Raw genomic sequence first — 27,213 nt, 5'->3', positions numbered from 1 at the left:
TTACCGTAAAGACGTGACTGAATAAGATTGCTGCGACGCCAGTATGCTTTTCACGCAAAAACAAGCAAGGAGCACGCGGTTCCACGCGCGTGAGTTATACCAGGCTTCTTATACGTGAACAGCCCACGCCACACTTTTATGTCCGAACGCGGTGCTGAAATCCTACTGTTAGTGCATCTCAGCCTTTTCCGCTGACATTAGCCGAAAACTACTATTACATGTTCTGCCTCAACGCGCCCGGGTTTTCTCGCCGTTCATATCGTAAAGAACCGCACCACCCGCACAATTTCCAGGGCCTCCATAAAGTCAAAACACCCGTATACGATGACACTTGTGGTCGTTTTCACAAAATACAGAGGGAATTTGCAGAGACGTTATCTCTTGGGCGTAATAAACACGAGAAAGAAGACGCTTAGAAACCACGTTGTGTGTGTTGAATCTAAAGCAGCATCTTAACGACGCAGAATGTCATGAAAACATCGTTATCATAGCTCTTCTAACGTATGCAGCGCACGAGCGAAGTACAGAGGCCGAGAAAAAAGGGTTGAGAATTTCGAAATAATAGATTTCTTGTTCCGGAAGAGTCGCATATGCGGACGTGAAGAGCTGGGGAGGAAGATTCGAAGTTTAAACTAAAATTGAACTTAAACGTGTAAGTGTCTTTCGAAGTTATCCGAGAATTACAACAGATTGTTGTAAGTGCTGAAAAGAGCATGTCGTAGCAAAATGGTTTGCCATTCGTCAGCACAGACCATTCCCGACTGGGTGGTAATAGTTATGCTTCTGTACTACGTATTGATATGATGGTGAAACACCGGATGAATATGAAGGGCCCTTTTTATTTCTCTTAGTATTAGTATTACTACGACTAATACTACCACTGCCATTACTGCTACTACTACTACAAAATTATTTTTTCTTATTTGAAAGGTCCATGTATGTCATTATGTACGGAACATAATATTGTTCACATATCTGCCGCGGCTTCTCACGGCGGCACAGATCTGAGTGGCCCAATTTTCAATGACTCTGCCGCATACATATTTGGATTTGATCGATGGCCTTCGGTTATGTTGACTTAAAAGGCGTCGTTCGATTGCAGCTTATAGGTATAGACTTGAGACTTCAGGAAACCCACACAAAAAAATCTAGTGGGGTCAAATCTCGCTTGGTGGCCAATTCACGTCACCTCTGCGAGAGAGAACTATACCCTCAGACTGTTTCCCATTTGTAGGGTAGCAAACCAGTTTTCCTAAACTGGTTAACCTCCCTGGCTTTCCTTCTCTAATATTTCTTCTCTCTCTCTCAAACTGTTCATGCAGAATGTCCACCATGGCATCCATTGTGTGGCGCATAGCGCCATCCTGCTGGAAATGCCGTCTACATTCATATTGTTCAGTTTGGGCTAAAAGAAATCGGTCATCATCATTACACAGCGCTCGCCGTTGACGGTGATGGCCTCAACAACGTAATTCTCAAAAAAGTATTTTTGCATTAACGAACAGTCATTTTGCTAATGAAGTTTTATCATTTGGACGTGCTGCTCAATCATGTAACTTGCCATGGTAATTTGGCATCGGTGACAAAATAATAAACAACAGCTTAGACAGACTCCACTCGAACAACACAACGTGACCGCTACTGGTTGCCCACATCGACCCACCCCAAATGAAAAACCCAGTAGTAGTAGCAGTAGTAGTAGTAGTAGTAGTAGTAGTAGTAGTAGTAGTAGTAGTAGTAGTAGTAGTAGTAGTAGTAGTAGTAGTAGTAGTAGTAGTTTGCCTCTGCATCTATTGTAAGCAATTATAGCCGTTGAGTGGCGTTAAAACAATTTCATTCGTTGTACCCCACATTGTGTGTGTGTACTGTACGCACATCTCAATTTTCTATAACTGTTAATCTTGGCTAATTATTCGCGCAGTAACTAGCTTTTCTTTTTGTGTGAGGTTTTGCCCTCACATTGGTCGCAGTTCTATAATCTTGATTCATTTATCTGTTCACCACTGTTTAGCCCTCCCAGCGTTCCACAAATTATTGCTTTACGTGCATAAAGATTGATTGATTGATTGATTGATTGATTGATTGATTGATTGATTGATTGATTGATTGATTGATTGATTGATTGATTGATTGATTGATTGATTGATTGATTGATTGATTGATTGATAAAGTAATGTAACTTCACCCATTCTTTTTTTAATCTCACGCATTCCTTGTTGCCTTTGCCTTTCTTACAGTGATTCTTTCAAATCGGGAAGGAGAATGAAGTGCGAGCGTTAGCTTGAAACTCACAATTTTTCTTTTCGAAACCTGCTTTGTAATGTAAGAAGTGCAGTACTGTAAAGCGTGACAGTAATTTACAGCGTAAGACTCCTTACCGAGGCTGCCTTCGATCTAACAACTTGCGGCTAGCTATCTACTAGTCTGGAGCCGAACGCCTATCTCTAGCATTACGAGTGTGCCGTCGTAATGTCATGCTAAAGCGCCACCCCTCCCCATTCTTAGGTACTCACGTGCGCTTACAAGATTAGCCCGGGGAATGTTAGGCGGATGCTCGAAAAACATGGTGGCGGATGGAAAACATATACAAATACTATGTACATACAAGTTTGCAATGTAATAACGCCTCAGTGAAAATTGACTGGAATATGCAAAGTATATTCCGTGAAGGATACAGGCTCTTTAGATGCGTCTGCATGCCACTCAGAGCGGCGGCGACTCGTTTGATGAATGTGAAAATGTGCCATTTCTGTCGCGCGTTTCGCACTGGCGCGAGGTGCTTAATTACAAGTAGATAGCGGTGTGCTTTAGCATTTAAACTACGAAAGCGACATCTCTAATTAGCTAATTTCGTTACTGGAGGCGAAGGGAGCTTATTAAAAGGTTGAAGTAGTTTGAGAAATGAGCGTCGCCTCGAGCCGTCGGCTCCAGACGCTGCGTTGGCGTGGAGCTGGGCTTCCTTTTTCTTTTAATTAAACATTGCCGAGAAAAGTGGTAATTGGGAAACCCACTCATAATCAAACTCGCACGAATGTACTATTCGTAGAACGAAAACGAAATAAAAGCAGTAAGCGTCGTAGACTACATTTCTCGTTTTCAATCACCATGGCGGAGAATACTTCAAACGCACTCAGTCGGCCAACGTCGCGGCCTTAAATGGTCAAAGCTCAGAAGCCGAAAAGTTCCGCTGAAGCAGCTGAAGGTGCGAGCATGCTAACTCGGTAAAAGGATGTAAATCATAGAACTTGATCATCTACAAGCTAATTGAAACTCTGTTTATATGTACAGTGGACGTCACAAGTTTGGAGCCCACAAAGGTCTGAAAAAACTTTCAATTTCCCAGCAATTTATGCAGTATTTGGTCAAACTGCCCAGTAAATGTCGTTAACGCGTTTTATAACCAGCCGGAAATCTTTTTTTTCAATCAGTCAATCAATTTCAATTTTATTGACAAATTCAAAGAAATTATTACAAACTATTTGTGCCTTAGCCTACATTGGCTAGTGGTCGGTCCATATTAGAGTACGTCAAACATGTTAGCATATGTATGTATATATATCGTCTAAAAAAAATGACACCATCTCCCGCTAAAGAGAACCATGAGTGGAGAGGGGGAGAGGGGCAGTGGAGAGGGAGTAGGAGAGGAAAGTGGGAGAAAGGAGTGGAGTGGAGAGGGGCAGGGGAAGTTGAGATGAGGTGCGTGGAGAGGGTTTGCGCATGCGCAGTAAGGGTGGTCCGGACGCACACCACCGGATTGAACTCCGCCATAAGAGGCTTCGCATCTAAAAATTGGCCGCGTATCTGCGTGCTTCGCTGCAAATGTCGAAAAACGATAGTCTTCTGCCGGCCGTTTCTGGCCCGTTTCAGCGCAGCCTAAGAAGCACTAGCATCCTCGGCGCAATCTAAGAAACACTAGGGTCTTTAGAATTACGTATCTATGTATTTTCTAGAAAAGGAACACACCATCTAATACTCACGTATTGATGTAGCGCCTTAGATATGGGTAATATTTGCTTTTTCATCGACTATGTTCACAAGTATGAACGCAGCTACCAGTTCAAGATGGCTGGGCGTTCAGCAAGTGCTGAAACTTTGGCCGGGTGGCTGAATCGTGTGACAGACAGACAGACAGACAGACAGACAGACAGACAGACAGACAGACAGACAGACAGACAGACAGACAGACAGACAGACAGACAGACAGACCAAAATTTCTGCGTTTAAGTTCCCCAAGAAAGAGTGTCGTCTTTAAAAATTAGGAGCCCTTCTTTTCACCCACGTGCTTAGCAGCGCAACGCTTCAATTGCTACAGGCAACAACGACGGTCGTGCGTGAATCAATGAAATGCAACAGTGGACGTTGACAATGAAATGTGACAATGTGAAGTGACAAGTGACTTCGATAAGAGATCGAATTTCCCTATCAAAAACGACTGATCTCCGGCAGGCGCACGATCGAGAGAGCATCAGTTACTGGAAAACGGCGCGTAGAAACACGCAAACGACCGGTGAACTTTCGAGGGACGAATTTGCGTACTCCCGCATCTCTGTTCCTTGACCAGCGCCGGCTCTTCATTGCCCCTACGCTCGAGCTTCAAACTTACAGAGACCACTACTTTAGTGCTACGTTTCACATAGCTGGCCTTCATAGGGGACAGCTTAGCGCTCTCTCATATAGAGAGTACATGATGCACTAAATTGTGAAACATTTTTCGAAATACATCAACCTTATCTTTATCCCACGTTATCCTTGCGTTATAAGGGCACAAAAATGGTAACAGTGTAAAAGATAACTACAAGTGTGGTTTGTGAATATTGGCCTACTTTGTTGATAAAGTTCACTAAAGGCACAAAACCGATAAGGAAAACGCGAGATAAGGATGGATAAGGAAAACGCGAGATAAGGATGAGGCTGGTTTGTGAATACGGGCCTATGTCCTTGATAAAAAATGAAAAGAAATCTTTAGGATCCCTTTACCACCGGAACAGCTAAGTTCATGCAGCTTTCCCATAGTAGAGCAGAAATTTATCTAAATCGTTTACATTATTTTTTAAATTCAATTCTAAAATTTCACGTAGCTGGGAAGGAGAAGATATAAGAACAAGTATTTTTCCAAGATCTAGGGTTGCTTGGAAAGTTGAGCACAATTTAATTTCAAGACGAGTTATTTCTTCTCTGTATCCCTGGCATTCTAACGAAACTTGTTTCACTGTTTCTAATGCACCACAGGTATTACAATATGGGTTAGTAGTCAAGGCAAGACGGGACATGTGCCTATTGGTGAATGAGGCGTTGAGGCGAAGTAGATGATAAAGTGTCTGAATGTGACGAGAAAGATGATGCCGAAGCCTTGGTTTTAAGTCAGGGTCTCTTGAACGGAAAAAGTGATCTCGCGGCGAAAGACTCCATAATCTATTCCTTACCACGTAGGTGTAATTATTTACCATTGCTGATGTGTCTGATTGAGTAAAATATATTCGCCGACTTTTCCTTGAATATAAACATCTACGTGCAGCCGGATCCGCTTTTTCCATTTCTCTGTATGCCGCAGTGTCCGGAAATCCAACAGAGCATGATGGTGTGGACAGAAACAGTGGTCATGTGATGGATGTAATCAATACCTCTGGTCACTAGATGTTACTGCAGAAGGCGAGCTGGCTACCGCAGTGACGTCCGTGCATCGCTGACGCTCATCGAAAGAGAAATTTCGCTCTTATCTCTGCCTGATGCTTGCTGAGATTTCGCAGAAATCTGGCAATTTATTGCCCATATATTTCAATCAATACAGGAGCATTGTGTCGATGGCAATGTGTGTCGGAGCTCCCCTAATTTACTTCGAAACGCAATGCAGAATTATTAATGAATATAAAAGTTGCCTTGCGTATATCAGCGCCTAGGCGCTGTGTGTGTGTGTGTGTGTGTGTGTGTGTGTGTGTGTGTGTGTGTGTGTGTGTGTGTGTGTGTGTGTGTGTGTGTGTGTGTGTGTGTGTGTGTGTGTGTGTGTGTGTGTGTGTGTGTGTGTGTGTGTGTGTGTGTGTGTGTGTGTGTGTTGTGTGTGTGTGTGTGTGTGTGTGTGGGTGTGTGTGTGGTGTGTGGTGGTGTGTGTGTGTGTGTGTGTGTGTGTGTGTGTGTGTGTGGTGTGTGGTGTGTGTGTGTGTGTGCGTGTGTGTGCGTGTGTGTGTATACCAAACCTTTTTACCGTAATTAGCAACCTTATTTCTTACGTCTCGTTATTTAGACTGCGCGTTGTGCAGGTCAGCTATATGTACAGCCGCCGCGCTAGTGATGCTCCAACACAGCTGTGTGAGCAGTCAAGCACAATGGCCATACTAAGTGTTCAGCCAGGAACTAAATGTTACAAAGCTGTAGCACTTCGAAACGTTGTAAAAACTTCCGTATACAATGTCCGTGTGTTTCATCTGCGAAGAATATTCAGCAAGCATGAGACGATGAGGGCGTTTCCAATATTTATGAGTTACACGAAAAGGAGACCACAGTCTTTCAGGAAATGGCTGCAGCAGTATGCTTTGTGACCGTCACCAAATATTTGCACGCACCGGCATACAGGGCCGCACCAAAGATTTCTAATTACCCCTATCTTCCGTGATACGTGCCCGTTCTACGTATTTCCCGGTCTCTACACACCACCGTGTCCGCTAGGCTGTGTTGGCCTATTCTTGTCACGCGCATCTCTGTTAGCCTAATATCTGCCCGGTTATATGCTCTACACAATACGCGATGTGCTCAACTCAACGCGATCAATTATTCCCTCTTCTTAATCCGAATTAAAATACCCAAACTTCGGTTAACCCTCTTTTCTTTCTGCTACCCCATTTCGTTCTATGTTCCGCTTATCTCTTCTATCTATCTATCTATCTATCTATCTATCTATCTATCTATCTATCTATCTATCTATCTATCTATCTATCTATCTATCTATCTATCTATCTATCTATCTATCTATCTATCTATCTATCTATCTATCTATCTATCTATCTATCTATCTATATATCTTCCACTACCCCTTCCTCTTCCTTTAGTCTGTTCTTAAGTTGCTGAACTGTCTCTAAAGTTCAGACGGCATTCGTTAATGTTTCAAGAATGCCGTCAATATGTAATATTCGTTTTCGGCAAACACGTAAAGCTGCAGCTAATGCTTTGAGATCCGCTGGCTGATAACACGCTCCAACTAAGGTTCTTAGCCGCCTCTGGATTTTCTGCTCCCGGTATCGCGTTGCTATACTCGAAAAAAAAAACGTTCTTTCTACAATATACACAATAACGAAACTCAATACATTCCGAAACATATCCTGTCAGTCGCGCACCTAATAACACACTTCCTCCAGCACATATATGTACACTAATAACAGTAAGTAAATCAAAATGTCACTTCTCAAACAGCTCCTAAATCGTTCAGCTTTTCTTCCATGATTTGAAAATGACAGGGGGCCTCTTTTTAGGCACGTTCTGCGAAAAAAAACCTACCTGATCAGCGTGCAGAGACGTTCTTCATCTGTCATTTAGGACTCACTCTGGCTTAGGTTAAGTATGCCGGAGCTGCAACTTCATTGCAAAGAGAACTAAGAGCTGATTTCTCCTCTTGGAGAAAAATAATGTTGTGTCCCTATGAGAAGGATAACAAGAGTAAGAAGATAAACATAATAAATGCATATCTAACAGAATGTAAGAAGACAGAGACGATGAAAGAAGCGGCAGGTGAGTGAACTCGGCCCACGCGCACTCCTGGCTAGCGCCTTTTGCGCAATGCGTCAATTACGGATCAGTTCCAGAACGCTCCTGCTTTTCTTTGTCTCTCTTAAATGCAAAGCATTTCTTAGCGAACCCAAGGCAATTTGAGCGTTTCTGTCTGCGCATCGATCTATCTATCTAGCCCCCTACGTCTGGTTGCTCTCGTGATCGCCTCCTTAGCGTGGTGTAGACCAAAATTGGCATGGGAGGGTCTGGTCGTGACATGAATGACGAAAGAATCCTGACGCGTGCGTCGTCAAACCCTTTCCTCCAGACACGTGTGGCACATACCTGTATACCATGGGACACGGTAAGCGGGTATGCGCCACAGGTGATTGACATTGACAGTTTATATCTTCCCAGGAACGGCGAGAACAGACATCGGCAATTAGGTTCGAGAGCGTAAAAAAAGACCGATAGCGGGAGCGTTGACCCGAAGAATGCAAAGAATAAAAAACCAGGATCCCAGCAGGAATCGAACCCATGATTCTGCGTGGCAGTCGGGTGTTCTACCACAGAGCCAGGCCACGTCTTGAAACTGCTTTGGGAAAAGACCCTATGCAGGCCTAACGTCCGTACAATGTCAACTGTGGTTGCAGTGCTAGATGCCTCTATAATTTTGTAACGAAGCAATAAACATTACGTATGTACGCCTATGATACAGGCGTCATGCCGGCCTAACATCAGTTCTGGTTCCAGTATTGGCTCCGCTCTTATGGAAGTCTAATAAACATTAGATTTCTATTTCTATGATTCAGCAACCTATATTCAAGCGTTGCTCGACCTCGGAAAAATACGCTAACGAAAGTTACGTATAGCATTCACATCATCGCACCGTAAAGTGCACTTCGTTTTGACAATACTGACTTATGTTCTCTAACGTGAGTGCTGACCTTACGTCAGACCATAAGTTACCCTTTAAATGCCAGTGTTTTCAACGTGCCTGGTAACACTGACTGTTGGCGGGCCAATTGGTACATATTAAGCTTGAAACAGCATTAGAAAAACGTTTTGTTGGGCTATAGTTGGTTCATGACTCCTGAAGGAAAAAATTGTAGCGCAAAGCAACACACTCGACAATCCAGTCCTTTTTATCTGTCCGTGTGTTGCTTTGCGCTACAATTTTTTTCCTTCAGAAGTCGTGAAACAGCACGCCGTGACGGGACAGAAAGCGAAAGGAAGCACGCATACACGACACACACAATACACACGATGTGCACACAACTACTACGCTTACTAAAACACGTCGATCAACGTCTTAACGCTTGGCTCAAAGCCAATAAATGAAGAATAGACAACTACTCGCTCACTGATTCGCATAAGTTGATTCCCACAAGGCGTGGGATCTGCCGATTTTTTTTCCTTCTTTCTTTGTCTTTGCATTTATGTGCTAATTCCAAGAACATTGAGAAAGACGAAGCAATACAAAAGCCGCCTTTGCAAGTGAGTGAGTGAGTGAGTGAGTGAGTGAGTGAGTGAGTGAGTGAGTGAGTGAGTGAGTGAGTGAGTGAGTGAGTGAGTGAGTGAGTGAGTGAGTGAGTGAGTGAGTGAGTGAGTGAGTGAGTGAGTGAGTGAGTGAGTGAGTGAGTGAGTGAGTGAGTGAGTGAGTGAGTGAGTGAGTGAGTGAGTGAGTGAGTGAGTGAGTGAGTGAGTGAGTGAGTGAGTGACCAACAGTACAACACCCATGTGACCTATTGTTGCTGCAGCTTTCGGCGGCAGTGACAGCCGTTTTTTCAGTAACCTTGACAGTTTTAGAAAGCGATTATTTCACAAGGTAAGCTCCAGAAACATCAAAAGATAATCAAACCTGACCTATAATAATGGTACAATCTCACACGTCTAGCTATACTCTCGCACGTCAGCTTTGTCCCTTTCACACGTGCTAAATCGAAAGAGCTGCTTCCCAAGCGACCACCGTTCGCAAACAATCACGCACGGAGTACGGAGAAAGCGAGCACCGAGAAACGCGCAACGCGTCGCAAGCGGGTACTCCTCGCGCGTCTGAGATCGCTGCGGCAGGTGCGTCGCCTCCGCGATCAGCTTCGCCAATGCGCCATTGAGAGCAACGGTGCGTTGCCGTACACGATCCCGGGGGCCACGCCAAGTGAAGCAAAATGGAGCAGCAGCGCCGTAAGTTCACGCGTCAGCCGCCTGTGCCGACACGCGAGTGGAGCTGCGAAACTGTACTTGGCGCCGTAGTCAAGGTAAATGTAAATGGTAGCGAAGCTTCCATAGAAGCCCATACGTTCAAAAAATGGCTGCTCACCAGCTGCTCATGGGGCTTAGCGCCATCTGTGTGAGAAGGGAACACTTCCGGCGGAACAAGAAATAAAGCGGATGTGACGCAATATCCGCTAAAAAGTGACGTCATTTTGTTGGCACTAGCGCGAAATTTGAGGAGGAATAAACTTTATTATGAACCAGCAATTTAGGTTCGTTGGCCTAGGCCTCCCACGTGGGGACGTCGAGGTCTTGCCTCTTCGCAGCCTCGCGGGCTTGCTGGATGGCCCATAGCTGATCGTCGAGGTGGGAGCTGCGCAGGGCAGCGCACCATCTCGACGAGAGGGTCTCGGTAGTACCATTCTGATACTGGACGGGACATTCCCACAGCATGTGAGGGAGCGATGCTACGTGTGTCTTGCATATCTTGCAAATGTTCGTAGTATATATGTCGGGGTAAATCTTGTGATATCGAGAAAGTGACGGGTAGGAGTTTGTTTGTAGCAGGCGTAAGGTAGTGGCCTGAGCTCGGCATAACGTGTGGTTAGGTGGAGGGAAGATTCTTCGGGAAAGGTAAAATGACTTCGTAAGGTCGTTATAACTGGTGAGACGATCGCGGTCGACGCCCTCACCTATGCGGCCTCCGGCACGGTTGACTAGACCTCGTGCAGCGGGGTGGGCTACCTCGTTGAGGTTGGTGAGATGCGGGTGGACATCGCCTGCATGCGCAGGGAACCAGACGAGAGTAACTTGGTTTTCGTGTGTACGAGTCGTTTGGTGTAGAATGCGCAGTGCTTGAGGGGAGACTCTTCCTTTGGCATAGTTGCTGATGGCTGTGCGAGAGTCGCTTACAATTGTATGACAGTTCGGATTAAGCATAGCTAATGCTATGGCGACCTCCTCGGCAGTTTCGGCATTTGGAGAGATGACGCTGGCTGCATGACGTAGCGTTCCGCCAGTGGTAGTTATCGCCACGAAGCGATGTCCGCCCTGGTATTCAGCCGCGTCCACGAAACTGACGCCGTTTGTTTCTCCATAAGCTTTTATAAGTGACGTTGCCCGTGCTTTGCGCCGTTCCTTATTAAATTCGGGATGCATGTTCTTGGGAATTGGGTCGATGTGTAAACAGGCTCGGAGGCTCCCTGGGATTGATTGCTTATCCCCGTGCTGTCGATGATAGTTGATGCCGAGTTTATCCAATATGTGCCTGCCAGTTTCAGTAAGTGTGAGCCTCTCTAGGTGTGAACGGCGTTGGGCCTCAATCAGTTCGTCGAGAGTATTGTGCACACCTAATTGAAGTAAAAGGTCTGTGCTTGTGTTGGTCGGCAGTCCTAGGGCAAGTTTGTGGGCACTGCGGATGATTATATTGAGTTTTTCTTTTTCTGCCTTATACCAATTGTGGAAAGCGGCGACATACGTGATGTGGCAGATGACGAAGGAGTGAACGAGGCGAATGAGACTATCCTCCTTCATGCCCTGTCTCCTGTTTGTCACGCGTTTAAGCAGACGCGATGTATTGGCCGTTTGGCGAAGGATCTTGGTGACTGCCGTGGCGTTCGCACCGTTTGACTCGATAGTCATGCCTAGGATCCTGATAGTTGAGACCACTGGAATGGTGCCTCCATCCTGCGTATGAAGATGGATCGCTTCGTAAGTGCGTTTGGAGGTGGAAGTACGAGGGGGGCGACCACGGAGTGTGGGGCGATACAGTAGAAGTTCCGATTTGTTTGGGGAACATCTGAGACCTGTATTTTGTAGATAATTCTCTACTGTATCGATAGCCTCTTGTAACGCTGCTTCAATTTGGCCGTCGCTGCCCTTGGTCGCCCAGATGGTTATATCGTCCGCATAGATTGTATGTTCAATGTCGTCCTGTTCCTGGAGCTTCTGCGCCAGGCCGATCATGACCAGATTAAAAAGCATCGGTGATATGACAGATCCTTGTGGGGTGCCCAAGCATCCAAGAGTGTGCTCGTCGGATTTGATGTCCCCGGCCACAAGGTACGCTCGTCGATCTGAGAGAAAGTCCCGGACATAATTGTAGGTGCGTTCTCCGAGGTTAAGTTGTGAAATGCGCTCTAGTATCGTGGAGTGAGCAACATTGTCAAAAGCGCGCTCAAGGTCTAATCCCAAGATGGCTTTCGTATGGCGGGATTTCCCATCGAGGATTCGGTGCTTGAGTTGGAGCATGGCATCCTGTGTTGACAGGTGTGCCCTAAAACCGATGATGGAGTGCGGGTAGGCTGCCGTATCCTCGAGGTGAGAGTTCACTCGGTTAAGGAGCGCGTGCTCCATGACCTTGCCTACGGATGAGGTTAAGGAGATTGGCCGAAGGTTTTCGAGACTAGACGCCTTGCCTGACTTCGGAATAAGAATTATTTTGGCAGTTTTCCATTGTAGGGGGATGGACCCCTGGCGCCAACAATCATTGATGTAATCGGTGAGCAGTTCTACAGATGGGTCGTCAAGGTTCCTCAGGGTTTTGTTGGTGACGCCATCCGGACCGGGGGCCGATCGGCTGTTCAGCTTGTGAAGGACGGTGTAGATCTCGGCTACAGTAAAATCCTCGTCTAGGGCGGCATTGGGGGAGCCCGCGTACGGTGCGTGAGTCAGCGAAGGGCCTGTAGGGATGTACTTTTGGCAGAGTGTTCTGATTACGTGGTCCTTGCCGTGTGTTTTTGTTTCTTGAAATATTAGTTTGGTTAGGCGGTCTTGTTGATGAGTTCTGGTTGTGGTGCTGTCGAGAAGGTGTTTGAGAATTTTCCACGAACGCGAGGTATGGAGTTGGCCGTCCAAGGAGCTGCAGAGTTCTGCCCATTGCTGGTGACTGAGAACCCGGCAATGTTCCTCGATACGCTTATTGATTTCAGATATCTTCTTTCTGAGTCGTTTGTTCAATCTCTGTCCCTTCCAACGATTGAGGATAGAAACTTTCGCCTCAATGAGATGGGCGAGTCGACTATCCATTCTTTCAGTCGGGACGTTGGTTTGGATTCTACGTGTAGCTTTTTGGACATCTTCCTGCAGACTTCGCGACCATGATTCGATATTGGAGATAGATGAGTTGGTCGGCTCTGTAATGCGGCGTTTGCGGAAAGCGTCCCAATCCACCCAGGTGAACTCCCGCAGTGTCGTTGGCGAAGCTGTGAGTTGTGGGATTGTGATTTCTATAATCGAGTGATCACTGCCTAGGTCCGAGTGGGTGTTGCGCCATTGAGCATTCACCGTGTTTTTTCGTGAAAGTGAGGTCGGGTGTCGTATCTCGGGCTGTGGATGTGCCGAGGCGTGTTGGGAAAGACGGGTCGGTGATGAGCGTTAGGTCGAGATCATGAGAATCTTGCCATAGGTTGCGGCCCTTTATGGAGCTGTGTTTATAACCCCAGCCCGTGTGCGGGGCATTGAAGTCACCGCCAATTACGAGGGGGTTGCGACCGGCGAGGTTAAGAGCTTTCTTGAATAGTGATAGGAAACGGTGCTGATGCTGTGGAGGGGCACTGTAGACATTCAGGATGAAAATGCTAGTTGCACGCCGTTTATTCGGGATCAGTTCGACGAGCAGATGTTCTGTGCGACGGTCGTGCAAGTCGTGCTCGATTACTGAGATTTTGTTTCTAACGAGTGTAGACACTCCATGCTGAGAGGTTTCCGCGGTGAGAGACTGGTAGCCAGGAAGGTTGACTCGAGTGTTGTGTGTTTCTTGGAGCATGAGAACATCTGGTGTCCGAGGTAGTGTGTGAATGTGTTGTCGTAGTACGGGTTGTTTGTTGAGATAGCCTCGGCAGTTCCACTGCCATATAACCATATCCGTATTAGCAAGAGCCATGATGGTGGGTGGATGAGACCGCCAGTGGCTGGGCGGGGGAGTGTTGATTGACTCCACTCGTGTCCATGTCTACTGAGGGGGTGACGGTACTGACTGCTGCGACAACGCTTTGGAAATTGCTTTCTAGGGCGGTGACCCTTTGAGTGAGTGCGAGCATTACAGTCTGGAGATTTTCTACGGCGCCTTGTAGCGACGTAAGCATGTCTTTGATTTCCGAACGTGCCTGCCCTGTGAAGCTACCGTCCTGCTGTCGGAGGGCCCTCTTCTTGGGAGCTGGTGTCAGGGACTCTTCCGTCAAGAGAGAGCTGGAGGTTTCTGGGGGTTCAAAGGTGGCCTGGGGCCTGTCTTGTTTGAGGCTTTGGACCTCCTGTGTGAGTTTATTTATAAGGTCTCGCAAGGCTGCGTTCTCTTTTCTAAGTTCGTTAATAACTGCATTATCTGCTGGTGGTGTAGGTGTGGGGGTTGCTATCGGACCCTCTCGCGAGACGCCTTGCACAGCCTCTGCGAAGCTCACCTTGTCGGTAGTCGGCTGGCCTCCTGGTGTCGATCGGGATCTTGACCTGGATCGGCCAGCTCCAGGGCGGGAGCGGGAGCGAGATCTGGAGGGCTTCTTGGGTTCCCCGGAAGGGGGGTCGTTCGGCTGGGTAGAACTCTCTTGCGCCATACGTCGTTCCCAAAGTCGTTTCCGGATGACATACGGGGTCTTGTACTTGGCGGTACACGTTTTGTCTGCGGTGAGGTGGGAGCCACCGCACAGAGTACACTTGGGAGAGCATTGGTGTTCACGGTCTGGATTCCGAACTCCACAGCCTCTGCAGATTTTGTTGTCCGGGTGAGGGCATACGTCCATGCGATGCCCGAGGCGACCACATTGGTAGCATATATCGATTTGCTTCCTGTAGAGGGAGCACGGAATGAGCGTCGCGCCGTAGCGGACAAGGCGTGGTACTCGTGGACCGTCGAATGCGATGATTACTGCTGTGGTAGAGGCAATGCGCTTGGCAGCCAGGGCCAGAGGGTTACGGTCGTTAACTATGTTGGCATCTATCATTTGGGCATTTTCGGTGAGGGGTATACCGCGGATGACCCCTTTTGTCGTGTTGTCCGGGGCAGCTTCGTAGGCGTTGATCTCGTGAATGGCACCGTTCACTTGTATAGACTTCATTCGAACATACCGTTCGGCATTGAATTGACGTGGCGTACTGACTACGACGATATTCTGTTGCACGTTAGGACAGATCGTGTCGTGTTGTCGTTCTTCGGGGGTGAGTTGGGTAGCTTGGAAAATGGCTGCAGTCACGGTGAGGCTGCCGACCTTGTTGATGTTGAGCCCGCCTTTCGGTCTGACGATAATCCTGATTTCGTCCTTGGGTAACTGGGGCATGCGGCCGCGAAATTTGACCTCAAAATATTTTTCTTAGGCTCCTGATCGCTAAGGGCTCGCGCTACGGCCAGCCGGCAAGCCCTTGGCGAACGCGCTTGAAGCCAACGCTAGCTAAACTAATAGCGACCCGTGACTAAACAGCGGTGTTTAAGTGTACCGTCGTGCAATTCGTCTTGGTTTTACCAGGAAACTTTATTCTTTGAGCTTTTATTCTGCGTTCGTGCCATCTTCCACAGCGTGAATAAAGTAGGCAGCAGCGTACCTCTCATGTTTGCAGCGTTGCTTATTTGCTTCGCACATGCGCAGGGGTCTTAAAGAGCGCATTGCATGTGTGCTTCAGTTCTAACGAGAAGAAATGACGCCTGGTCACGCCAAAATAATGACATTTCAGTTTTATTCACTGATCACAATAACGCAATTTAACACACCCTACACAATGAGCAGCAAATGTCGTAATAAGTACAAAAAGTGCGTACACTACGTGCACTATGTTTTGTCTCCTGTTCCGATAAATTAACCTTACGTGTAATGGATCAAGACATGCGAATTGTAGCGCGACAGATAACGATCTGCTCACCGGTAACAGGAATAACAGTAGGCACCGCGTGTTCACGAAGGAAACCGGTCAGCAGGAATACTGATCCATGAAAATCAAGCCAGCACACTACTCCGAACCGTTGCCCCGGTGTTTTATCTAGAAGAGGGGGCTCGCCAGGCGTACGCTTGTTGCTATTGCATCCTTGGAACACCACATCGTTTCCGCGAGTACCGAGGAAAGTGTTCGGCGTGAAATGTTAGCCGCCTCGTGCCGTTGAACACCGTAGCCAACACGTTCACCAACGATGAAACGCACTTCGCAACTTCGCGCACACCAAAATCAAATTCTCACCACAATAATTCACAGAACGCATGCAAGTGCGAAACACCAGAACACCTGAGGGGGCGCGTCGCCGCAGGCGAACTTACGAGCGCGCCTTTCCATGCACTACAGTGGCTACATGCACCGCAAGGGCTGCACTGAAATGGCACTGAATGACAATGACCTGCGCCTCTCTTCAGGGGGCGCTAAGAAAAAGGTTTTTCGTTAGAATTAAACACTGTCGTACTATCTTGGCACATTGCACCTACATAATACACTCTAAAAAAAAAGGGAGCGAGAATGGAGCAACGGCCTCCGTTCCTCCTTCGGAGCCGCGACTTTCTCCTTTGCGGACGATTTACTCGTCGCGCCCTCTTGCGGCAAGCGCCAAGGGAGCAACTTTTCTCCTTGAACCATGTGACTTGCGCGCGCGCGCATGCGCACGCCGAGTTACATCGTGATTCCGTGCTGTGGAGAGCGGCCGCCCTTTCGCTTTCGCGCTCACTCGGCAGCCTCAGACCAGACAATCCAGTGCTACCGATCTCGGCCAGTCGCGTGCAATTATACTTGTACCTAGGATTGATGCGAGCAACACACGAGTGACGTTCATTGTTTTTGTTCTATGTGTTGAGTAACGTGTGTGGCGTTTCTTTTTTCTTTTTTTTTATAGGCTCGGCGTGTGCGCGATGCTCCGCATACTTCCGTGTGTCTCGTGTTGTTTGTATACGTTTGCGCACGATCTGCTTGTCATAAATACAGTAAGTCCCGCTTCACAAAACAGTCTTGGTTTAATGAACACCTTAGACTGTACACCAATAATTCAACTTTTTTCAGCGTTAACATACTTGGCTAGAGCACGCGTTTTTAGTTTTACACAGCACTTATAGCACTTATCAATACAACAAGCAATATAAAGCATGAAGGTTAATTTTTACAGTTTAGCAAACGTGATACCACTGAACAGTGCATGCGTGAAAGTACGATAACATATAATTGCTGGAGTTTGACGAGTCGAAACCACCGTATGATTATGAGGCACGCGTAGTGTGGGACTACGGATTAATTTCGATCAACTGGGGTTCTTTAACGTGCACCCGAACATAAGCACATGGGTGTTCTTTGCCTTTCGCCCCCATTGAAATGTAGCCGCCGTGGCCGCATTTTAACGTTAACCTGCATCATAATTGCACATATCTGAAAAATAAGTCAATGACTTCTGTCAATTAAGCCAAAATTCTCAATCACATGCGTTTTTGGATACGCATGCCATCACTGAGAATTAGGACCGACTTATGCACGCGTGCAGTATGTATCTCTAGTTCTCAGGATTTTGCTTTGGCGTGCGAAACTCAACACAAAATGCGCTTCTAATGACAGCTGTGCACAGTGGGTAATCACTAACACTCTCACTCACCTTTGTGAAAAGAGTATTCCAAATCTAACGCAAGACAAACCACCGCCACAACGACAACTACACAGTTGTCGCACAATGACCACAATTTCACACGCCAGGCGAATACCGTGACGCAACAGTACCAGAGCAGCATGTAGGTACAGCGTACTGAAATATTACAGAACACGTAGTGTGGGTAGCGTTCTTTTCCATAATTCGCGCGGTGTAGCGCCAGTTTCTCTACTCAAGTAATCGAGCTGCCGCGACGCCAAGAGCCACTGACATCGCTCTCGAAAGACCACCGTCCGGTGCGAGGCCATCTTGTCTTGTTTCTTCGCACGACCCGCGTTGTAACGTACATACGTATACACAAATGAGACGGCCGTACCGCATCAGAAGCATTGTCACTGAAGGGCTAGCAGTTGAAAGAATCCATGGCCCATCGTCATGCTTGTGGTCAACGCATGAACAGAATGTGAACAGATGTTAACGCCAAACCACTCAACGAAGTCGACGCGACGGAATCTGAACGTCTGAACTATGTTGCCGATGTTGCGCCCTCGCACAGTAACTATTGAAAATAAAGCAATCAGACAGAGAAATTTCATCTGTGGCCGCTGTCGGAAGATGGCGCTACTTCAAAATGTCGTCGGAATGGTATGAACGGTTCTGAATATGGTCGTTTTCGCACTAAATTAATCAACTCTTTGTAATTATATTGTTCATTATCATGCGGCTTTAGATTAACTGGTGCGCTTGGCTAAGCCATAGCTACTATTTAATAATGTCGGCGTATATTGTGACGCAGCCATGAAATCGTAAAGAGTTGAAGAAAAATGACGCATCTTTGTGCCACCATGGTCCACTGTAATTCAGTGACTATATAAGGGCCAGCGCTTCTTAGAGGGGTATGTGTAAACGTCTGTACGTATGTGTCTGTCGTGAATTGTTTGTATTGTAGGTTTTATACATGCGAATGAATTGTGTTTGTATTGAATTGAATGTGCGTACTATGTGTCTACCTAGTGACGTGTGCGTATCAACTTTCCGGTGTCCTTGAGTAATCCATGAATGGGCCTACCTACCCGAAATGCCGTGTGCAGCATCAACGTACGCCGCCTCAGTCAGAAACAACTTTTTTTTAGTATTGTTTAATCCCTCTAGATGGCGCCAGCTACCACCTACTTCGCGGCCGCGGCGCTCTCATAGCTCCACCTACTTATATGAAGTAGAACATCTATCTATCGAAACTATGCTCTGCTGCGCCGGGATTGTTTTGATGCGACAGAATGTACATTTTGGAGACACAAACGCGTGGATAACATCGCTACACCGTGTGACGCTTCGACAAATAAAGACAGCAAGCCTAACGTACAGTCTCCGGGTGAGAGCCCCTTTGCAGTATCCGTCTCTTTTAAAGTGAACGCCGTCTCGCTGGCCGAGCGAAACGTACGAGTTCCGTCGTTCCGCTTCGCGAGGTTTTCATCACTACAGGTTTGTCTGCTTGATTTTATTGTCATAGCGTTCGATATTAAGCTCAGCCGGACCGTTTTTTGTGACTGCCAGTGCCGCATACTCTTTATCAGTCGAGAATCGATGCGCTCGCTAGGCCTAAATCTATTGCTCGCTTCACTGGCTTGGCGTCAGCCATCTTGATTTTGACGGTTTCTCCATTGAAAGGGGAGGAACGGTTTCTCCATTTGAAGACGAACATTGGGGACATCGCCGTTTCTCCCTTAAAGGAGAGAGGGTCACTCCATTTTTTTTAAGAGTGTATCGTTCGGGAAATAAATGTAATTTCTAAAACAAAGATTTCTTTACCTTTGAATAAAACGTGGTTTTTCGCTATTAGTGTTTGTTCTCTCCAAACATAGTCGCGCTTCAATCGCAGCACCCATAACTCCCCTTGCTGGTGTCGTTGGCAATAGGTTCTGAACCGTTTTTCGCTAGAAGCTTCGCGACCAACTTGAATCGACCTTGCCGTAGTTGTCCTTCGCAGCCGCCGCCGGTGTCCGTAACCGCTATCGCGCGAAATAAGAACAAAAACGAAATAAGAAAAAATTTCCAGGCTGTAAAAGGGTTCGAACCTGGGCCCACTGCGTTGGAGCCCAGTATTCTACCTCAGAGCCATGCCGGCCGGTGCTTGAAACTGCTTTGCAAAAAGACCCTATATAGGCTTCATGTAGGGAAGGAACCACATTAACATGTGTAATGTAGCGTGGTAGAAGAGTAAAATAAGAACTAGGCGTCCCTCAACGCGAATTCTGTAACCAGGCGTCACGCGTCACACACTGCAATTGCGCAACGAGTGGGTTGTTGAATGTTTCCAACCCATTACAAAGGGCTCTGCCATAATTCTTCATCGTCATCAGCCACAGCATCAACAAAGTGCACATAATGCCTTACAGGTGTTGAGCGGGTACCACGGTTTTCCGCAGAATGTCGAAGAATGGAATAGTGGCTGCTTCTCTATATGATGATTAACAGCGTAGTGGTTTCCTCGCAAGTGCACTACTATTCGTTGCCAAGGAAGCCCATATGGCCCCCATGATCCATTTCCTCAGGGTCTCAATAAAGTTCTTTCCCTCCCTCTCTATCTCTCTCTTTCTCATGTTAACGTAGGTTATATAGCGTGGTGGGAGAGTGAAATAACAACAAGGCGTCACACAATGCGAATTACGTAACTAGTGGGTCGTTTAAAGCTTCCAACTTATTACAAAGGGATCAGCCATAATTCTTCATCGTCATCAGCCTTTGCATCAAGAAAGTGCATATATAATGCCTTGCAGACGGTAGCTCGCTTCTCCGTAAAATGGCGAATAATGGCGTAGTGGGTGCTTCCCAACTTCACAAAAATTATGATTTGTGGCGTACTGGGTACGTTGCTAGTGTACTTGTATCAGTAGCCACAAGAGAGTTTATAACGTGCTCTAGAAATGCCGCTCTTCCAGTTTTCGCTGTGACTGTGCTGCGCTTTCCGCGTGGGCTTGGCGTTTCTTTTTTCAGACACGTGATTGATATTAGTTTGTCGTGGCTCACCACGCAGCTCAGAGGACTGGATTGTATATTTTTTCCTTCTTGCGCAATAATGCTTACTATTGTTACCGAGGCAGAGGCCGACTTAACCTCACTGGAAAGCTGATCTACCTTTTATACCCTGATGTCGATACGGGCCATCGTTTAACGGTTTCGACTTCTGAAACAGCTCTTTTCCATCAGCACAGCGGCCTATTAGTTCTTACCTCTCTGCAGTCGGATACAACTTTAAAAGTCCGTGGCATTTCCTCCTCACGGGCGGATGCGCACAAGCCTTCACCATTGGGCACGCACTCCAGACTGATATCATGAGCAGGATGGCCGGTGACCTTCGGAGAACATTGTCAAGTGCATGAGCGGGACTATTTCTTTAACCGCGGAGGGGATCGGCTGCCGCGCTTCTGTCGTCTGGGAGGGGCCTCTCCGAACTTCTTAAGTTGTATCCGAACCTAGTTGCAGTGTTTCTTAACCACCATTTACTTCCGCTCTCTGGATAAAGAAAGCCTCTATGTAAGGACGCCTAACTTGAGTAAAGTTTCGTTTCGCGATTGCTGTCCTGGAGAACGCCGCAGCTTGTGAATGATTCGATATATCCCACATTAGCAAGTGCGCTGGAGCTCATTTCCAAGTTATACCTCTAAAGGAAGACCAACCCACGAGAATGACACAAGCGTCTTCCTGTCGTAACGTTCTTCCAGTGCTGTCTTTGCAAACTCACCGGGAACTGTAGAGTACGCCGAACGACAACTATAGTCTTTTGAGTACTCTTACAATGACAACGATGAAGTGCGTCTAAGGATAAAAAAACGGCCGGAAGCGCACAATGACAGTGGCATGTAAATCATACCGTACATGACATGCATAACATGATTCGCATGTTAAGACCTCCCATTTATGTTCGTCATACAGTCACATAGCGCAATACCAATTTTGGTGTATATCAAAGCAGCGAAATGGCCGTGAATGCACCATGAGCGTGGCATGTAAGTCATGACATACATGGCATGCATGTCATAGTTTTCATGTTACCACCTGTTATTCATGTTCTTCATACAGTCACATCGCGCAATACCAATTTTGGTGCAAATCAATCTAGCGAAACGGCCACGACTGCGCCATGAGCATGGCATGTAAATCATCTCGTACATTTCATGCATGTCATGATTGTCATGTTACCACCTTTCATTTACGTTCGTCATACAGTGGCGTCGCGCAATACCAATTTTGGTGTATACCAAGCTAGCGAAACGGCCGGGAATGCACAATGAGCGCGGCATGTAAATCATGACATACATAACCTGCATGTCATGACTTCCATGTTACCACCTCTCATTTACGTTCGTCATGCAGCCGCGTCGCGCAATACCAATTTTGGTGTATGTCAAGCAAGCGAAACGGCATGAGTGCGTCATGAGCATGACATGTAAATCATGTCGTGCATGTCATGCATGTCATGATTTTCATGTTACCACGTCTCATTTACCTTCGTCATACAGTCGCTTCGCGCAATACCAATTTTGGTGTACATCGAGCTAGCGAAGCGGCCGCGAATGCATCATGAGCGTGGCAATTAAATCATGACATACATGACATGCATGTCATGGTTTTCATCTTACCAACTGGCATTCATGTTCTTCATACAGTCACATCGCGCAATACCAATTTTGGTTTATATCAATCTACTGAAACTGCCGCTAGCGCACCATGAGCGCGGCATGTAAATCAGGTCGTACATGACTTGCATGTCATGATTTTTATGCTACCACGTCGCACTTACGTTCGTCATACTGGCGTGTCGCGTAACACCAATTTTGGTGTATATCACGCAAGCGAAACGGACGCGAATGCACCATGAGCGTGGCATGTAAATCATGACACACATGTCATGGATGTCATGGTTTTCACGCTACCGCCTGTTATTCATGTTCTTCATAAAGTCACATCGCACAGTACCAATATTGGTGTATATCAATCTAGCGAAACGGCCGCGAGTGCGCCATGAGCGTGGCATGTAAATCATGTCATACATGACATGCATATCATGATTTTCATGTTACCACGTGTCAGTTATGTTCGTCATACAGAAATGTCTCGTCATACCAGTTTTCGTATGTATCCCTTCATTTAAACGGCCGCGAGCGCCCCGAGACCATGTCATGTAAATCATGCTGCACATGACATGCGCGTCATGATTTGCATGTTAAGACCTGTCATTATGTTCGTCATGAACTCTTGTCACGCCGTACCAATTTTGGTATATATGAAATTAACGGAACGGCCGCAAGAGCAAAACGCCGTTGAATGTAAATCATGCTGTTCATGACATGCGTGTCATGATTTTCATGATATGACCTGTCATTTATGTTCGTGATAAGGCCATGTTATGACACACCAATTTTGGTACACATCCGATTAACGGAACGGCCAGGGAGCCCAAAGGCCGTGGAATGTAAATCATGCTGTTCATGACATGCGTGTCATGATTTTCATAATATGACCTGTCATTTATGTTCGTAATAAGGCCATGTTATGACACACCAATTTTGGTATACACCCGATTAACGAAACGGCCAGGAGAGCACAAAGTCGTAGGCGGCTAGATAGATAGATAGATAGATAGATAGATAGATAGATAGATAGATAGATAGATAGATAGATAGATAGATAGATAGATAGATAGATAGATAGACAGACAGACAGACAGACAGACAGACAGACAGACAGACAGACAGACAGACAGACAGACAGATAGATAGATAGATAGATAGATAGATAGATAGATAGATAGATAGATAGATAGATAGATAGATAGATAGATAGATAGATAGATAGATAGATAGATAGATAGATAGATAGACAGATAGATAGATAGATAGATAGATAGATAGATAGATAGATAGATAGATAGATAGATAGATAGATAGATAGATAGATAGATAGATAGATAGATAGATAGATAGATAGATAGATAGATAGATAGATACGCTCAAAGTCGCAGAAGTTCGCTAAGAAATGCTTCGCATTTAAAACCGCTCCTGCTTGGTTTCCCGGTAAGCTGCAGAATCGTCGTGACCTGGAATGACAACCTGGCGCTAGGAAACGCTTTAGGTTTTCCCAATAGAAAAGCGAAAAAAAAATTAGTATAAGATACGGAAGGAAGGAAGCGCAGGCACCGCTGCCGCGGTGAGAAGATTGAGGATGGTGGCCGCGCCCTATTTATCCCTTTACTGCAGCTCGAGGCGGCGCCTCGCACACTGAAGTGCGCAGGCTGTCAATCACAACGGCAAAGTCGATCGCCTCTTGAAACCGCGATAGGCTTATGCGGTGTCTCCGAGGTGGGTGTGCAACCGTGGCGTCAAGAAACAAAAAAGAAAAGATAAAGACGGATGACTGGTCCGACGGGGAGTTTGTTCGTGCGGTGGTTAACGCATCAGTGTGTCTTTTAGAGAACCGTGTCACCTTCAATTTGACAGCCGCAGAAAAGAATACGCGTGTCGCAAGCTGAATACACAGGTTCGCTCGAGTTTGACGTCGACGTTTTAGAATTTAGAACGAGAAAAAAATAACTTTGATGTATTGGGTAGTCTGTATTCAATCCTTCGGTGATACGAGACAGCGCGGCGTGGTAGAAATGGGGCACGAGGAGAGGAAAACTTGTTTTCAGTGACAGGCAAGAAAGATGGCATTCTCAAATAGTCAATAGCCTTTTTTTTTACCTCACCAGCTGATAACTGCATTTAAAAGGTACTGTAAACCAATGTCTCGTTGTAGTTGTTAAATAACGCAGGCATGATGTGCCTTTTTTATGTATAAAACACTGATCAATCATGCCTCCAGGGTCGAGGTGTGTACTTTCCTTCGACTGAATGATAGCGCCCTTGCGTTCAACCAAAACAGTATATGAAAGTTAGCAGCGTCTTATAAGACTCCTTCGGGAGACATGCGAATCAATAGGCTTCATTTTAATTTTGAACTTTTCTCGGGGCCGCGTATTTCTTTCATCGCGTGTATATCTGTTTGTTCTGTCAATAAAATCCTGAGCTCATAGCTTGCGCTGTGTCTTTTCTTTCCTTTCGTCTATGTTGTTTCGCGTTGTCTTTGTCAACGTGCATTACCAAGTCGCCCAGCAAACAACCTTCCTTCTCATGAATGGTTTGAGCAATGAACAGCTGTTTGAGAAGCAAAAGAAGCGGTGACTAGTTGACCATAAATGTTAGTGACAGCCGACACTGTACATGCCTAGGACAGCCGACACCGCAAGTGTCGACTGTCTAGAAGCCAGGACAGATCATATGTGTGGTGATTCCCCGCAATCAAAGAAAGTAAGCGTACTTCGCTATCACGCACTAGACCATGGATGGAAGAACAGCGAGGCAAATGTGCCTCTTAATGTCATCTCTCTATGTGCCCTTGTTTAACTATACAGGAAGGTTTCCCCGCGTTGTAGCTGGTTGGTATTCGCTACCCTGCTTACATCTATTTACTTTTCGTTATAACACGTCTCGAGCTAGTTGGTTGAGCATAACAAGGCAAAAACTGCGCGAACTTTACGAGAACGGATAGAAAGAAAACCTGCCTCTGCGTTCCTCCTGTCCGTCCTCGTAAAATGCGAGCTGTTTTTGCCTCGTTTTTTTTTTTGTAAGAACATACGAACAATACAAGATGACGGTGGCACGATCATATGTCGTCCTCTGTTCATTCTTTCACGCAGTCATACGTTTTGTAGTGAAACGGCGTTGTCACGACGTACATGAGGAACTCGAAGAAGATTCGTCATTTCGTCCTTCGTATTCCGTAGCGTTGTCTTATTAAAGTCATTTAAGTCTCGTAACTAATCCAGAGGATTTAGATATCACAAAAACGCCAGGCCTGCGCTGAAACCGCAGCACAGTCACAGCGAAAGCTGGAAGAGCGACGTTTCTAGAGCCCGTTAAGAGCAGAGATACAAGTACACTAGAAAGGTACCCACTACGCCATAAATCACAATTTTTGTGAAGTTGGGAAGCACCTACTAAGCCATTATTCGTCATTCTATGGAGAAGCGAGGCACCAGCTACACGTCTGTAAGGCATTATGTGCACTTTGTTGACGTGACGACTGATGACGATGAAGAATTATGGCTCAGCCCTTTGTAATGGGTTGGAATCTTTAAACGGCCCACCAGTTATGTAATTTGCATTGGGTGACGCCCGGTCGCTATTTCCCTCTCCCGTCATGCTGTATACGTTGACGTGGAAGAGAGACGGGGGGGGGGGGGCGAAGAACTTTATTGAGACCCCGAGGTAATGGATCATGCGCTTATGGGCTTCCTTGGCAACCAATACAAGTGCACTTGCGAGGAACCCACTACGCTATAAATCATTGTAATCTTACTGACACCCCGAGGAAGTGGATCATGCGCTTATGGGCTTCCTTGGCAACCAATACAAGTGCACTTGCGAGGAACCCACTACGCTATAATAATTGTAATTTTTTAGAAGTAGGGCAGCAGGCACTGTGCCATTTTTCGTCATTTTACAGAGAGCGTTGGTACCTGCTAAACGCATGTAAGGGATTATGCGCACTTTTTTGATTCTGCGCCTGATGACGATGAAGAATTATGACAGAGCCCTTTTGTAATGGGTTGGAAGCATTCAACAACCTACTCGTTGCGCAATTCGCAATTGTTTGACGCCTGGTTACAGAATTCGCGTTGTGCGACGCTTGGTGCTTATTTTAATCTTCTACCACGCTATATTGCATATGCTAATGTGGTTCCTTCCCGACATGAAGCCTGTATAGGACCTTTTTGCAAAGCAGTTTCAAGCACCGGCATGGCTCAGAGGTTGAATACTGGGCTCCCACGCAGAGGGCCCAGGTTCGAACCTCGTTCCACTCCTGGAATTTTTTTCTTATTTAGTTTTTTTTCTTATTTCGAGCGATACTGGTTACGGACACCGGCGGCGGCGGCGGCGGCGGCGGCGGCGGCGGCGGCGGCAGCGGCGGCGGCGGCGGCGGCGGCGGCGGACAACTACGGCGCCAAAAACGGCCGGAGAAATGATCTCATAACAGCTTTCGCTGTAAAAGTTAATAACACTTACAAAGCAAAGGCAGTGATTGGTCCGACATTCTCACCCATTATTAAGGTTCAGAATTTCGTGAGTGACAACTTACATGATCGGCACACACTGTAATATCTGGTAAAGCTTGTTATAACGAATACGTATATAACTGATGTGTTTTTTTTTTCTTTCGAATTGCTCTAATTCCGTTCTTCACAGTGTGCATTTGTATCGCCAATGTTTTGTACATGACCAACTAATCCTTCATCCACCAGCACATGTCCTATCGCACTGACCATGACCACGATGTAAGTATTTCATTGCAGCACAAACACTTAACTCATCTTTTGCCCAATGCTACACAGGAGTGGAACCGACTTCCCACTTATGTTGTTACTGTTAATAATATCCACATGTTTCGTTACGTTTCAGCTAAAATTGTTTAATTAGGAGCGTTATTTCTATGAATAAACTGTACTGACTGCTTCTTTGTTCACTTATTTCGTATAACAAACCACTCCACTCCGTAATTCCAATGAGCCTGAGAGTAAAATGCGGATGTAGAAATAAACTAAGCTAAGACTTCAGCGGTCGACCATAGGATTTATAACTTTCTTATTGAAAAATCGATGTTATATTGGGCCAGTGTAGGGCAATGCTCTCCTGTTTCCACGAGAAGTGAGATGGACGTGCCCCGGCTTGAACATC

General features: G+C 46.3%; 1 protein-coding gene across 1 annotated transcript in view; it reads right to left on the bottom strand.

The window, feature by feature from the left end:
* LOC119385971 (uncharacterized) overlaps positions 1–27,213 on the bottom strand; it is an 83,045-nt gene that overhangs the window by 37,755 nt on the left and 18,077 nt on the right. Inside the window, exons 2-6 of the mRNA XM_049414177.1 lie at positions 14,307–14,604; positions 13,195–13,463; positions 12,393–12,590; positions 11,740–12,272; positions 11,387–11,595 (exon numbers count right to left, since the gene is read on the bottom strand). Of these exons, the coding sequence (XP_049270134.1) occupies positions 11,387–11,595; positions 11,740–12,272; positions 12,393–12,590; positions 13,195–13,463; positions 14,307–14,604 (1,507 nt within the window). The remainder of the gene's footprint in view (positions 1–11,386; positions 11,596–11,739; positions 12,273–12,392; positions 12,591–13,194; positions 13,464–14,306; positions 14,605–27,213) is intronic.

The sequence above is a fragment of the Rhipicephalus sanguineus genome, chromosome 3, assembly GCF_013339695.2.
Source record: "Rhipicephalus sanguineus isolate Rsan-2018 chromosome 3, BIME_Rsan_1.4, whole genome shotgun sequence".
Lineage (NCBI taxonomy): Eukaryota > Metazoa > Arthropoda > Arachnida > Ixodida > Ixodidae > Rhipicephalus > Rhipicephalus sanguineus.
The sequence above is the reverse complement of the archived record's forward strand: the minus strand, read 5'-3'. Positions and strand labels throughout refer to the sequence as shown.